The 15,208-nt window shown below is 41.3% G+C and overlaps 1 protein-coding gene across 9 annotated transcripts in view; it reads left to right on the plus strand.

Annotated features, from left to right (window-relative positions):
• LOC128733589 (probable phospholipid-transporting ATPase IA) overlaps positions 1 to 15,208 on the plus strand; it is a 138,407-nt gene that overhangs the window by 89,304 nt on the left and 33,895 nt on the right. For all 9 annotated transcript variants that reach the window (XR_008411939.1, XM_053827283.1, XM_053827289.1 and 6 more), the window contains 6 exons: positions 5,858 to 5,978; positions 7,535 to 8,077; positions 8,148 to 8,283; positions 8,360 to 8,501; positions 8,603 to 8,712; positions 14,494 to 14,715. Coding sequence is in view for 8 of the 9 variants with exons in the window: in XM_053827283.1 (XP_053683258.1) it covers positions 5,858 to 5,978; positions 7,535 to 8,077; positions 8,148 to 8,283; positions 8,360 to 8,501; positions 8,603 to 8,712; positions 14,494 to 14,715 (1,274 nt within the window). In the remaining variant the exon portion in view is untranslated. The remainder of the gene's footprint in view (positions 1 to 5,857; positions 5,979 to 7,534; positions 8,078 to 8,147; positions 8,284 to 8,359; positions 8,502 to 8,602; positions 8,713 to 14,493; positions 14,716 to 15,208) is intronic.

Consider the following 15,208-nt stretch of genomic DNA (forward strand, 5'->3'; position numbering starts at 1 on the left):
GGCCTGAAGCATAAAATGGGTCAAGTGATACCGTCCGTATGGCATTATTGGGTTCATTCGGGTCAACCGTTAGCTACACACTTCGAAAAAATCTTATAAATTTACGTCTTTTAACATGCACATAAATGAAGCATCGCAAAACATTTAAAATTACGTGTTATTTCACCTATAGGTTTACGTATTACATTTTGGTTTGATGTAAAAATATACCTTTAAAAACGGGTTAGGCTATTTACGTTTTATTTGATGTAAAAATATATCTGATTTTTGTTTACGTCGAATGTGAGATTCATTTTTTCGTTCTATGTGGTATTCAAGTGTAATTTTTAAATCTATAATCTAATTGACTCGCTCAAGCATGGATCAAGCATATGTTAATAACCAATTGAATTTGAAATCTTCACCATAAAACAGAGGGCAACTAGCTGTTGATAAATAATAAGAACGAAAGAGGCTATAAGCTACTCCCTTGGGGAACACCGAAAATATTCGTACATACTTCAGAACGAGAAGATCCAATAGGGTAACGACACCAGAAATCGCCACTTTTTCAGACAGCAAACAAGAAAAGCGAGGTTTTTTGGCACATTTTGCCATATGGTTTTTGCCATATTTTGCCATATAGTTCCATATCGATGAGAATTGTTTAGCCTACATTAAACAGAAACTTTTCTGTTGCGTTTTCAGCATAAAACTTAAGCACAAATATTTGAAAAAGTCGTTATTAATGTAAAATTTGTGATGCATGTTGAGGCACCAGTTTTCGACCCCCGAGACCCAGATTTCGCCATTTCTATGCTTCAGCTTTCGCCACCCCCAAAAGCATCGTTTGTATCTTTTTCTAGTTTGAAAATTCATCAATATTTATATTTTTTTCTGAAAAATAGAATTAATTTTCAGTTGAATAGTGAAAACAGAAAGGATTTCCGTTGAGAAACGCTTCACAGTTTCGCGTGGTGTGTTTAGGAACGGTCCGTTGAAATTCGCCAATGCAAAGTGGATCATATTTAAATCATTTCGATATGACGACGCCAACTAAAAATCTTGCCAATTTGAGTTATATAACCATTAAGGGTTTGGAGTCATATTTTATTGGTTCAGTACATAACTATGTTTGAATTGTTGTGCTAGTCATGGCATTCCAAATATAAATAAAACACTTTTGAACCCCTGGCGAAAACTGGGGCCGTTACCCTATTAACCAAAAGTGATCAATTTTACTTACTTTACCTTTGTCGCCGCTTCGGTAGAACAAATGGATAGAGTCAGTCAGGTTTCTCCAATGTCAACGATCCTACAGTGTTAAATGAGTTTCCGGTAAATTGGTTGAATTTAGCTAAAACTTGGTTAAAACTACTCAAAATGTCCTTAAAGTGCACAAACTGAATAGTTTTTCAACCATAAAATTGGCAGTAGAAACTTAACAGTACGTTTGTCACAGAGAATAATTCAATTACCGGTAGCAAATAGCCGAAATTGGTAGAATTTTCTACCCGAAATTTGAGTTTGTACACTTTAAAAGTGTTTTGTGTACCATGTTTTAGCCATGGCCTTTACCTACCGTCAATAGAAGGTCAAATCAACAGTTTGTATATCGTTGGCTAAGCTACGCTGCTGTGAACATTCAATTCGTAGATTCCAGTAGAGCGCCTCCCTGCAGATTTCGTGCGTTCCTCGACTTCAGGAGGGTACGAGAGTGTATAGGAGTCAATCCTAAGCTCGACACATATGCTCTCCGGCAGTGATCTGCTGAATAATCCTGACAAAAGATAAAGTTACGCTTTCGAACACAACTTAAGAACAGAAACTGGATTTTCTGGGGGGGGAAACATTTGTAGTAATCGTAGCATGGATAAGTAAGACAGAGTACTTATTGGCAATGTTGTAAGTCGAGCGAGAAGCAAACAATGCCTACTCACGCGAGCCAGTATGAGAAGCGTAGCATTCAACGCTTACGCTACTGACGCAAGCGTATGACAAACAACCGCCGTTGCTGTGTGCAGACATTCTGCTACCTACACACTCGCGTACGCATAGCCTCGTAGCTTCTTTCTGCATAACTCACTCACGAGGCAAACGACACGGGAGCAGCAAGCTGCCCGTGTTGTTTAACGGCACACATTACTTTTTCTTTTCGTCTCCATCTTACGCCCTTGAATTTACATACAAGCTCGAGTGCGAGCCTTGCGAGTGCTCGGTATCAGCTACTCGGGGTAAAATGACGAGCGAGAGCGACGACCGTGGCTATTAACCTAATACACACTTGCAAAAACTCATCGCAGTACATGAATAAATAAGAGTCCGAAAGGGGTTGCTTATGCCAGCGTGTTCGTTAGGACGAGTATGCGTGTGTGAGAAAATTAGACCACACAAGTGTGGGCTTCGCAATATTACTTATTGGTTGAGCTCATGAAGCGCGTGAAGTTCTTCAAGCTCATGAAGGTCTCGTGTTCAGTGCTTTGTTAGACTCCACAGGGTAAAACAAAATGACTTCCTAGCTTTGTAGCGGCATGAACAGACATGTCTTGAACTCGAACGAAAGAAGAACGGTGCCGATCAAACCAGAAGCCGCTAGGAATGCGAGTGTTCAGTTCAGGCACTTGCGGATAACAATTAACTCTTCATTCTTATCCTTGTAGGAACGGTTTTTATCCCCAAGTTCATTGACAGCAAACACTCAGCCAGTGTGATCCGGGTTGCATCCGTGTTCTGCTTGAGGACTGGCGGGTAAGGGTAGAGGGGGTAGAGAAAAATAAAAATTTGAAAGGAAAGAACGATTTGGTCCGCAAACCTGCTACAGCAACCAGTGCTTAGAAATCTCATATTCAATGTATGCGATTCGCCCGAATTGATGCAATATACTGCTCATTCATTGCTGTTTCTAGTACAGATGAAATGAACTCAGCAATGCCATCCTGAAACCAGTTCGGGTTGTACTCAACGTTCATCATTCTTGACAATAGTGAATGAAATCAAATGTGAACCATTCATTCATTTTGAACTGGCGACATTGACAAACAAAATTACAATAAACGTTAACATTACTCCGAAGTTTTAATAATTTTTCTTCGGCCAAGTTTAGGTGTATTTTAAAAAGTAAATAGTTTTAAAAACGAAATTTTAACCTCTATAATATCAATCAAGAACAAGAAAACTGAATGATAGTCGAGCAATCGTTCAGCACTGCAATTCATGATGGAATTGTTTTGAAGAGTAGAAAACTGAGTATGCCAAACACTGTCAGCAGTTCAGTAGTCCTGCCCAAAGACTGACAGTTAAAAGAATACTACCAGAGGTAAAACTATATGTACTGAATGCGTTTTACATTCGTCTTCTTGCAATGCTGTCATTTTTTTCGAGCACTGGCCTGGCAGCAACACCAAGACTAAGCCAAGGGTGAGCTGTGTATTCTTATCAGATACTTCTCAGAACGTCTTCAGAGCATGTGAAGGAAGCACTAATCTAAACTAAAATAACATCCATTTATTTGCTTCTCTCTAGATGATTCTAAAATAACACGTGGAAAAATACTGAATTAATGCGCCACTGGACACACTGCTTATGTGCTATAGAGTCTTTTTACTGCTGCTCGTCTCGGCAGAAAAGGAGAAAAGGTGTGGCTTATTTCTACGACTATCTGTTAGCGTGTGTCGACCGTCCATGCAAAATAATTATCTTGATCGAGAAATGGTTCCATCCAAATCTGCGGTCCTTCGGTCTGCGGTCTGCGATGGCGGTTCACCCCATCTCATGACTTTTAGTTGGAGTACCTGTCGAGCAAGTGTGGATCACTGTAAGAATACCTGATCTCTTTTCATTTCTATGAAACTCTCTTCTACGGCTTCAGTTACAGACGATGTACTAATATTAGATGAGTCTTCCCGGGCATTCGGTGGTGGTTGTGGTGAAAAACGAAAAAGAAAAATCGACACAATCTATGATCAATGAGTGATGTGACCGATTTTTCGATCCTTTATGAGATTTCTTTTGATTGTCCTATTTATTTAACGGTTCAACAAAATTGTTACACCGATGAATCTCTATCACTCTAGCTTCTATTATTTCGGAATTACTTGACTTCGGTTTGCAGAAGCGTATCCAAAACTAACATAGATACGATACGAGCCTCCGGAAAACTCTATCGAGCGTCCTCCCTGGCATCATCGTCGATACCTTTCCTTGAAGCACCCCATTCAATTTCGACTCGTTGATGATCACATCCAAGTCTTCTTGCTGCATCAACTTCGTTTCCCAGAATCGCGTTGTTTTTTTTTTTTGTGGACATTGTAGGAAGAAACTCTCTGATTCAGCGTTTCTAGAATATAACAAACATGTGTTGGACCGAATCGGTCACAATTGGGCTGCTTGACTCAATTAGGAGGGCTTACGACTGTCTGTTTACAATAGCTTCAGCTTCTACGGACACGATTTATAAAAGGTTTGATCGTTCAACTTGCGTTATTTTAAAAGACCTCTCATTGCAGTTTTTATGGACTGCACCAAGTGCTACCAGAAACCGACCAAGTTGGGAATGAAGAGCGGTATGAATGTTCACTATTTCCTCGTCGGCCAGTGAATCGTCAAGTACAGCAGATACAACTTTTTGTAGACAAGTCAAAGGTTACCACCACGTCTATCTCTGGCTCACGAAAGCTGAACGCATTTTGAATGAATGAAAACTACATGGAAATTCGGCAGTCATCTTCTTAAACGATGGCACGAGGTGAAATGTTTTTCGAAAGGCCATCTTCATCGCTTTTGACAAACTGAATCATCAAATCATCATCGTTGCTCCATTGGGTCAAATAATACCTACCGAACCGTCATCTCAATGTATATTTATCGAGGGATTCCTTTTGCCATATTTCCTCCGGGTTCCTTAGGGTATCCATGTCGGACTTATAAGGTTATTACTGTAGCTAACGAAATTGATCCCTTCCGTATCTATCGAAAGTTTAAATGAATGTCGGTTGAAATCTTCATGGAAGGTGACTATTTTGGTGATGAAAGTCGTGTTTCGTAGTTCCTAAATTGACAATTCCTTCTACCAGTGCTAATATAAAACTCCTTTCAATTAAAAACAATTGACTTTTAGCATATACAAACTAAGAAGGACAAACTCTATAATTGCTTATTTGTATTGGATGTGCCACACTCAATAGTCATTTCGAATGCACTCAAAACTCATTAAGCAGTCATCAAATCAAATCGCTTTCAACGTATTGATGTACGGAATCAAGCGGCAAACGGAATGCATCGCCGCCGCTCTATAATTCATGATAGATAGCCATCATCACTGTTTGTCATAGACCTTTAATGTAGATCATTAAACAATCCACAGTATCTATTTGATATGCACCGGTGGAGTGGTGCATCGGATCGAAGCGAATAACCTTGCCGGTAGCAGCCCACATTGGGTCCCGCGGTTTTACCCCGCTGTGCTCTATTTCTGTTTTCAAACATCATCATGTTTCATCGATTACCTTTAAGGCGAAATAAAAAATGCAGAACCTGCGGCTTGGTTGGCCTCTATGCTAATGTGGGCCCTAGTTTATGGGGTTTCCCTTGACAGTTTGCCCATTCCGCTGCAGGATTTTATTCCGGGCGAACGTTAGAAAATCAACGTTCTGCGCTGCACTTGTGGTCCAATCCCATCTTCACCGATTCGTTCCAGCAAATGGGAGTGAAAAACTACTGCGTTATACAGATCTTAGTGAAACAAATACATTACCGTAAATATTTGCATTCCCCGGAGTTTAGCTTCTCGTTGCAGTTCTAGTCTAGTCGTGCACGAGCCTGTCTCAAAACTAATACCCGGCACTAATGTTTGTCACATCTTTTCTCCTTCTATTTGCAGATGACGATGATGCCACAACCTCCGGGGTAACGTTGGACGATAGTGATAAGCGAGTGATACTGTTGAATCAAACTCAACGACAAAAGTACTGCAACAATCATATCTCGACAGCAAAGTATAGGTAAGTAGGTACTATTAACTAGGACGGCACTAGCTTGTTGTTGAACTTTTCATTGAAGTTCCGGGTTGAAACCCTCGGGAAAGTTAAGAGGTTGGTTGTCGGTTTCAGTCTTATAGGTTAATTAATCAAAATATTGTAAGAGTTATAAGACATCATCAAACGAAATTTATAAATACAATATTCGTTTAGTTATTTCAAAATTTAATTTGTTCAGTCATGAACCGACATGACTCAAGCGATTCGGGTTTGACCGTGCAGACCTTGATTGCTTGCTTCAGTAAACGAAAATTTCAGATAAAATCAACTGAAATTATATTTGTTTTTATTTTCGTTGGACTCTTCCGCAAACAAATAACAAAGTGTGTAAGCAATAACTAGTTTACGTTCATAAATATGCGTTTATCGCACCTTCCTCTCCATCACCTTGACATAAAAATAACTTCGCGTTGATCGAGTGAGTGATTTATTTATTGTTGAAATTTAACACATTCGTTGTATTTTGAATTCGATTCTATTTTAAATCCCACAGAACAAACTTTCACATTATAATAAATTTCTTGTTTCGTTTACTTTGTGCAAAAGCAGTTTTAAATAAGCTTGAATAGGAATATCATAATTCGTCATAACCTTTAAGTTAGGCAACCGTCGAATGAATAATGGATTATATGTTTGAATTTAGGTTTAAATTTTTCGGGAAAATTTTATGCGAACATTTCGCAAAATGTATAATAATACATGACTGTCACATTCAAACTAGGCAGATATAAATTTGTTTCCATTCCATTGTAACAATTCGTTTTCGGAGAAATTTCCACCCGACCGGTTTCGAGTGGCAGCTGTTTCACGGCTCCGCGCATCGGTGCGGTGCGGTGACGCGACCGACCACACAGTTTCCGAGGCCACTTTCCGCGAGTGAGAAAATCGGTCAACCGGCTTCGGATCGAAATGCGGGGGTGACATACCGTACGTGTGCACACACGTTCGCAACAGCACGTGTACTATTTATAGGAAGAAGGGCCACAACGGCGGCGGCGGCGGCCCGACAGTATCGACGGTGTTTAGTTAAAAACTATAATTTCAGATTTCTTTGCCTTCGACCCGAGCACATTTCCATCATCTCGGTGAATGCCAATTTTCCTTGCCAGATTTAGTATTCGTTTGTTAGAAAATGGTCGTTCGGATTCACGGTAGGGTGACCAACATAAACTTATTGTTTCGTTGGCCCACAATTTTTAAACACCCCTAAACGTAATTTAGCATAATTCTATCAAAAATTCTAAAACAATTTAAAAGTCACACTAAGATGCACAATCGAATTAGAGCAGCACACATCGGTTATGATTGTTTTCCTCCCTAGCAGGAAATAGGTATTTACAGCAATTTGTTTTGTTGCAATTGCAACGATGAACGATTGCAATCTCTCTCTCTCTCTTCCTCTGTCTCCCGAGCTATTTGGCATCCGATCAATTCAGGCTTGTCGGCCTGCCACGTTCATGTTGGACATGTTCCGAGTTCTAAAATGCTGTTCTTTTTTTTCTGTTCGATTTACATTGCAGCGCAATAAGTTTTATACCATCGTTTTTGTTCGAGCAGTTCCGGCGGTATTCGAACTGCTTCTTTTTGTTCATCGCGCTGCTGCAGCAGATTCCGGATGTCTCGCCAACCGGTCGCTACACCACCCTAGTACCTTTAATATTTATTTTATCTGTAAGTGCTATCAAAGAAATCGTCGAGGATATTAAGCGGCACCGGGCCGACGATGAGATCAACCATCGCGAAATCGAGACGCTGCAGGGCGGCCAGTGGCGATGGATCAAGTGGAAAGAGCTGTCCGTCGGCGACACCGTCAAGGTGCAGAACAACACCTTCTTTCCGGCCGATCTGGTGCTGCTGTCCTCGAGCGAACCGCAGGGCATATCATTCATCGAGACGTCCAACCTGGACGGGGAGACGAACCTCAAGATTCGTCAGGGCGTTCCTGCCACGGCCAAAATTCTTGAAACCAAAGATTTTATCCAGTTTTCCGGCACGCTGGAAAGCGAACCACCCAATCGGCATTTGTACGAGTTCAACGGGGTGCTGAAGGAGAGCGGGAAGCCGTGAGTGTCATTAATCTTAATGATCGCAAATTTGGTATTTTGAGTTCTGCTTTTTTTTGACGTCTTCCAGCGCGGTAGCCCTCGGCCCGGACCAGCTTTTGTTGCGGGGCGCCATGCTACGGAACACATCCTGGATATTCGGCATCGTCATCTACACCGGTCACGATACGAAACTTATGCGAAACTCTACCTCAGCGCCACTCAAGGTTAGTAGAACAAACACCTAAGAATTTTTTACAAACTAAAGAAAACTAACGGTTTTCTCGTTTCTTCTCGTTTCAGCGCTCAACTGTTGACAGACTGACAAATACGCAAATTTTAATGTTATTTTTCATTCTAATCTTTCTTTGTATCGTGAGTTGCATTTTTAATCAAGTTTGGACTAAACAGCATTACAAAACCGATTGGTATCTAGGCATAAGTGGTAAGTTCATTGCTGCATCAGTGATGCAGTTTCATCAGCCTTTACCATTGAAAAATACATCTAACGGTATTTTGCATTCGTTTTTCTATTTTGCATTGCAGATTTATTAAGCAAAAACTTCGCCTACAATCTTCTTACATTTATAATTCTGTACAACAATTTAATTCCAATATCACTTCAAGTTACGTTGGAGTTAGTTCGGTTTCTTCAGGTGAGTACCGTTCTTGTAACAGTTAAAATGATTAAATTGAAGTTGTTATTGTGAATGCCGCAATTGCGGTCAACTCCTAAATCCTATCGCTCAACTAAAGTAAACGAGTTTTATAAGATTGAATCAAAAACTATAGTTAGTGAGAATGCTCATAATCAAACCGTGCTGAATGGTTTTGGTTTTGGTTTAATCTTTTTAAAATCTTATTGTTTTTCAAGTCAAAGCTCAATAGCTTTTGTTAATGTTTGTTATGAACATTGTTGACATTTTTTAGCAGCATTTTCCTGTCAAAGCAGCTATCGGTCTAGCAGTGAATGTGGTTGATGTACCTGAATTTACCCACATTTTTGTGCATTTGAGGTTCTTCAAATAAATCTTCCAACGATACGATGTTCAACCGCTATGCTTTGCATTTTGTGAGCAAAATTTTACATGCGTTTTTACATCTCTCCTTGTACCTCTTCTGTGGTACGCATTTGCCGATCGTCTGTATCTACCACATTTTTCATACGAAAAATAATTCAATTTTCCTAATGTGCAAAATGGCTCATGGTTTCCGGACAAAAAATTAGTAACGCATCGGACATCTGCGGTAAACAGGAAGATTATTCTCGAAAACCGGTTCGAGCAACACATTGCCATTTCGCTGTGCTCGGAAGTAATCCGTCGATATCCGTGGAAGTTTCATCCTGGAAGATTACATCGAATATAGACCTGACTGATCCATCATTTAATATTACCAGTCCCATTGATCTCGTCTTGGAAGGAGTAATGCCGTCTACGTATCCGTAGTTCTGCGGATTTAGGATAATTCTACGGACCTACAGAACTGAGCTACCATAAATACAGATATTTGTGCATGCATAAATTTGGACCATAGGGTAGATGTACCAGCGGTTGTGGGTGTACCAGTAATAGTGGAAACTCGAAACATTTCATAATTTTGACGGATTTTAGTATGATTTCGATAGAATATCAATTTTCGATTATTAAATGTATATTTGTGAACAGTTTTATCTAACGTATATAGTTAAAATTTAAGATGTTGGTGCAGAAATTACAAATTCCTTTTGAGTAGACCAAAACGGTGCAATTACTTAATGAATTCATAACAAACCAAAGCATTTAAACAAGCCTACGTTGTTATCCACCAGCTGCCATGCACACTGCAAGCGTTACTAAGGGCGGTAAATAAAATTCCACTATTATAGGCAAATTTTCCACTATTATAGGAACATTGCCACTACTTTAGGAGCACAGACTAATGTCAGTAAAAGCAATATTTTAGACATATTAACCAACAGAATGGTATAATTTTGGTAGGGGAATGTCGTCGTGGTTGGGCCATCTTTTGGTCCACAAATCTCAATTCAAAAGAAACTTTGGAAATTTATGCACACACGTCAAAACAGCGACAAAAAGAACAAAAGCATGACAAAAATAACATGGTTAAAAAAGCGTCAAACAGGCGACGAAACATGCTTAAAACGACAACGAAAACAGAATCACAGATCGACCACGTTTTGATCGACAGCGGCACTTCTCAGACATTATCGACGTCAGATCCTATCGAAGCGCTAACGTTGACTCGGACCACTACCTAGTGATGATTAAGATGCGCCCAAGACTCTCCGTTGTGAACAAAATTCGGTACCGACGCCAGCCTCGGTACCTGAAGCAACCAGACGTCGTCGCAAACTACACGCAATCACTCGAAGCTCCTGCGCTGCCGAAAGAGGATGAGCTCTCGAGGACTGTTGGAACACTATCAAAACAACTATCAGCAGTGTAGCGGAGTGCTCCATCGGGCATGTGGCCCGGAATCAGCGGAACGATTGGTTTGACGATGAATGTAGGAGGGTGATGGATGAGGGGAAGACTGCGCGGGCGGCCATGACGCGCAGTGCCACACGTCAGAACGTGGAAAGACACAAACAGAAGAAGATGTAGCGAAACCAAATCTTTCGGAAGAAAAAGCGCTACCTGGGAGGAATGGCAGGAATATGCAGAGTTGAAGCGGCTGCATCGTTCTCAGGAAACGTGAAAGTTCTACCAGAAACTGAACGGATCCCGCAAAGACTTTGTGCCGCGTGCCGAAATATGTCGGGATAAGACTGGGAGTATTCTGACGGACGATCCTGAGGTGACCGATAGGTGGAAGCAGCACGATTTCGACGGTGCAACAAATGGGGAAGATGAGGAGGTGTCAGCCCCAACGATAGGCGAAGTTAAGGAGGCCATCATGCAGCTAAAGAACAACAAGTCAGCTGGGAAAGATGGCATCGGAGCGGAGCTTATTAAAATGGGACCAGAAAAGCTGACCGTTTGTATACACCGCACAAACAGCTACCGGAGGAGTGGAAAGATGGGGTTATCTGCCCGATCTGTAAAAAGGGCAACAAGTTGGACTGTGAGAACCATCGAGCGATCACCGTTCTCAATGCCGCCTATAAAGTGCTGTCCCAAATCATTTTCCGCCGTCTATCACCAATTGCGAATAGATTTGTGGGAACTTATCAAGCTTGCTTCGTCGAAGGTCGGTCTACAACGGATCAAATATTTACACTGCGGCAAATCCTCCAAAAGGGCCATGAATACAGAGTTCCTACGCATCATTTGTTCATTGACTTCAAAGCCGCATATGATACCATCGACCGGAAAGAGCTATGGAAAATCATGGACGAGAACAACTTCCCTAGGAAGCTCATCAAACTGATTAAATCTACGATGGATGGTACACAGTGCTGTGTTCGGATTTCGGGTAGATTGCAAAGTTCTTTCGAATGGCACAGAGGATTTCGTTAAGTTGATGTTCTTCAGCGGAAGTCGTGCTTACTATGGGTTTCACGAGCAATTGCGGTCGAGCAGACTATGTCCCCGTACAAAGTGCACCCTATACAAGACGCTTATTAGACCGGTTGTTCCCTACGGGCATGAAACATGGACAATGCTCGAGGAGGACCTGCGAGTGCTCGGAGTTTTCGAACGACGGGTGCTAAGAACGATCTTCGGCGGCGTGCAGGAGACCGAAGTTTGGAGGCGAAGGATGAACCATGAACTCGCATAGCTCCATGGCGAACCCAGTATCCAGAAGGTGGCTAAAGCTGGACGGATACGATGGGCAGGGCATGTTGCAAGAATGCCGGACAACTACCCTACCAAGATGGTGTTTGCCTCAAATGCGGTAGGAACAAGACGACCAGCAGCGCAGCGAGCAAGATGGTTAGACCAGGTGGAGCAAAATCTGGCAGAGAGTACTCAGTGTCTGAGGAATTGGAGAGCGGTAGCCCTCAACCGAGTTACATTGAGAAACTTTGTTCAACTGGCTTTGCTTTAGGGCGGCAAGCCACCTAAGTAAGTAAGTATATAAGCATTGTGAACTAACGACTCATATACTTGAATGCTGAAGATTCGATGCAGGAACTTCATTGTCAAACTGCATGCAAAGCTTTAAAATTGATGCCAGATATTTCAACATAATAATCACCATAAAGACGGCATATTTGCAAATAAATCTTCACATCTGACATGTCTGGTGAAAGTTGAGCTGCTATGGCTTATGACGACAACAAGAAGCAAATTTGACTGTGTAGTCCCCGTATCCAAAACATGAACCAGCAACATCTTTACTGCACATATCTTCTTGGAACACTATTGCAAAATGGGCATTCTACCATCTACGGTGGGGTCCAAAAAGATGATGAAACAAACCATGATTTAAACCGATTGCTAGAAGAATTGCCCATCGTCCATAATGCGAGATTTTGCCGGTTATGGTAGGTTGAACACGTCACAAGAATATCACAGTGAAAATGGATTTCGGCAACAGGAATGGACAAAATTGATGGACCAACTAGAAGCCGACTACTAGCCTTACCTCAAGGCTGGCGACCAACAGCCGTGTTGAATGATATGACCTCTGCGCTCTGCATACATCACTTTCCTTATTATTTTTCATTAAAGGTTATCTTAAGCAATTTTATAATTGGTGTACATTATTTACTTTTTTTGCTACTATTCTGCAAAATCTTGGGTAGAAACATTTTCGAACTTGGCCCTTTTTTATTGATACAGGCTTCGTAGCCGACGACATACGATGACAGGCTTGTAAGACCATCATCGTACCTCGAAGTCAGCTGGACAGGGCCTAGTTTACTATTATGCTGCCGTCCGAATCTCAATTTTACGTCGAATTCAAAAGTCACCTCCCCATCATCAAGTCTTAGGTCGCAGGTCCTCCAATCGCTACGAAAACCTACAGCATCGACAGTGTACATTCAAAGGGTGCATAATCTGCTTCGAAGTTGTCAGCTTTTTTCAGGTTTCCTTTAGGCCAATGTAGCCTGCCGCTTGACTACTACTCGCATGACAACGTCCATATCTTTATACATCTGATACAACTTGGGATTCACGCGCTTCCGCTTCATTACATCCTCCAAATTATGCTTACAGGATCTTACGGTCATAAACTCGGCTATCCCCTTTTTCTGTCTACGCTTCGTGGCCGTTCAGTACCATTGGGAAATTCGGCGTCTTGTAAATTGTGAGTTTTCTGCGAACTTGCAAATTGCAGGATTTTTGCTAACTGTACAGTCTGTAAAAGGCGCTGCTGCTATGGAATCAATGTTCAAGCAATTACCGCACTCCCTGTCGATGACCTTCTACTTCGTTTTAGCAGAGCATATGACAAGCCCGTCAAATCCATTACAACTTTCTTCTTAATTTGCTTGAAAACCTCTTCCACTGCTCTACGAGTAACGCCTATGATTTCAATGTCGTCTAAGAGCTTGTCAGAATTCGTAATGATGGTACTGCATCCCTCTACGGTTGCCCTTCGAATAATACCTTTCAATGCTATGTTGAATAGTACTATGGGCAGAGTCCATCATCTTGCTCCAAACCGTTTAACGTTCCAAACGAGTTCGATAACTCACTCGCTTTCCTGACGCTTAACAAGGAAACCAGTTTCGTTGGATACCATGGTCAATCATAATAATCTGCCATAACCTATTTCGTTTTATTCAATCACACGCTGCCTTAAAATCTATGGTAATGAATCAAATTCCGTTCTCAAAGTTTCCCTAGCAGCACATTACCGCCGCTTTCGGTTGTTGCAGCTATTTCTGGTCGTTATTACGTTACTGCCGATTCGGGTAGTGTCCTGACATTCCAAGGTCCAAGCGGCTATGCTTTTTTGTTTTGATTATATTTTCTGGATTTTTCGAGGTAGGATTATGCCCTAGTGGCCGCGTTTTCTAGCTTCGCGATGGGTCATTAACTTTCAATTTTTAACACTTTCAACACTTTTGTGACATTTCACCGAGTTGCAAAACAATATTTTGAAAAGTATATCAAGAAACTTTTCAAATTTCTTAGAAGATGAGTTGCAATTTCTGATAACAGCGATTTCTTAAAGCATTTTTTAACTGATTTTAAAAACTTTTAAAGCAGTAGACTCGTCAGTCCAAAAAAAGAACTGCCATAAACCTTAAATAATACCAATTCGCATTCAAATGGCTACTCAAATGTTTATTGATTTTTACAGTGTCAGGTTACCCGCTACTTTTTGTGATTACTTTGAACAATCTTCTTCAGCGGATAGACATGGCATCCACGAAAAACTTTTTCTTATTTAAAATTCAATTCTATCAAAAATCAAAAATAAGAAAGAAGGGCGACCCTTTTCTTGCCCATTGCATATAATCGCACTAAGAAGTCAAATGTTTGACATGTAATTGAATTATACAATATGGAATTAAAAGCATAATTCGCTTCCCGCAGGCAATCTTCATCAACATGGACATCGACATGTATCACGAGGAATCGGACACTCCCGCGATGGCCCGAACGTCCAACCTGAACGAGGAACTCGGCATGGTCAAGTACATCTTTTCGGACAAAACGGGCACCCTAACGCGCAACGTGATGGAGTTCAAGAAGTGTTCGGTGGCACGCACCATCTACAATCCGGAAGATAACCCGGCCCAGTCGCAGCTAGTGCAGGTAAGGTTTCAAAATCGCTTTGTAAATATTAATAGAAGACTAATCTGATAGTCCAGTTAAATGGCACCGAACCTCGAATTTGGTTGGCAATTTAATAGCGGCAGAGCCGCTAAGACCAGACGCTGGTTTAGCAGATGAATAATTTATTTTTCAATTTCAACCCATCACGCATAGCTTGTTTTTTACGCTATAAATAACAATGAACATTTCAACGTTCTCCACCCTAACCGGGGTTGATTTAGCTTTGAACAAATTCTATAATACCGATGGGTAGGACGAGAGGAATCACAGTACTACCCTCCCCAGTTTTACTGTAGAGCAAAGTGCATAACTCTCATCATCACCACCCGGTGGTGGTGGGAGAGCAGGGAGTTGCAGCGTAAATCAATAAACTTGACATGCGTTTCCTGCTTTCAATGGCAATATGGCAATGCTGCCGCCGTACCTGTCAGGCAGGCTGCTGATATGACGTAAATACTGCTGCTCGCGCGGT

The sequence above is a fragment of the Sabethes cyaneus genome, chromosome 2 (assembly GCF_943734655.1).
Source record: "Sabethes cyaneus chromosome 2, idSabCyanKW18_F2, whole genome shotgun sequence".
NCBI classification, from domain to species: domain Eukaryota; kingdom Metazoa; phylum Arthropoda; class Insecta; order Diptera; family Culicidae; genus Sabethes; species Sabethes cyaneus.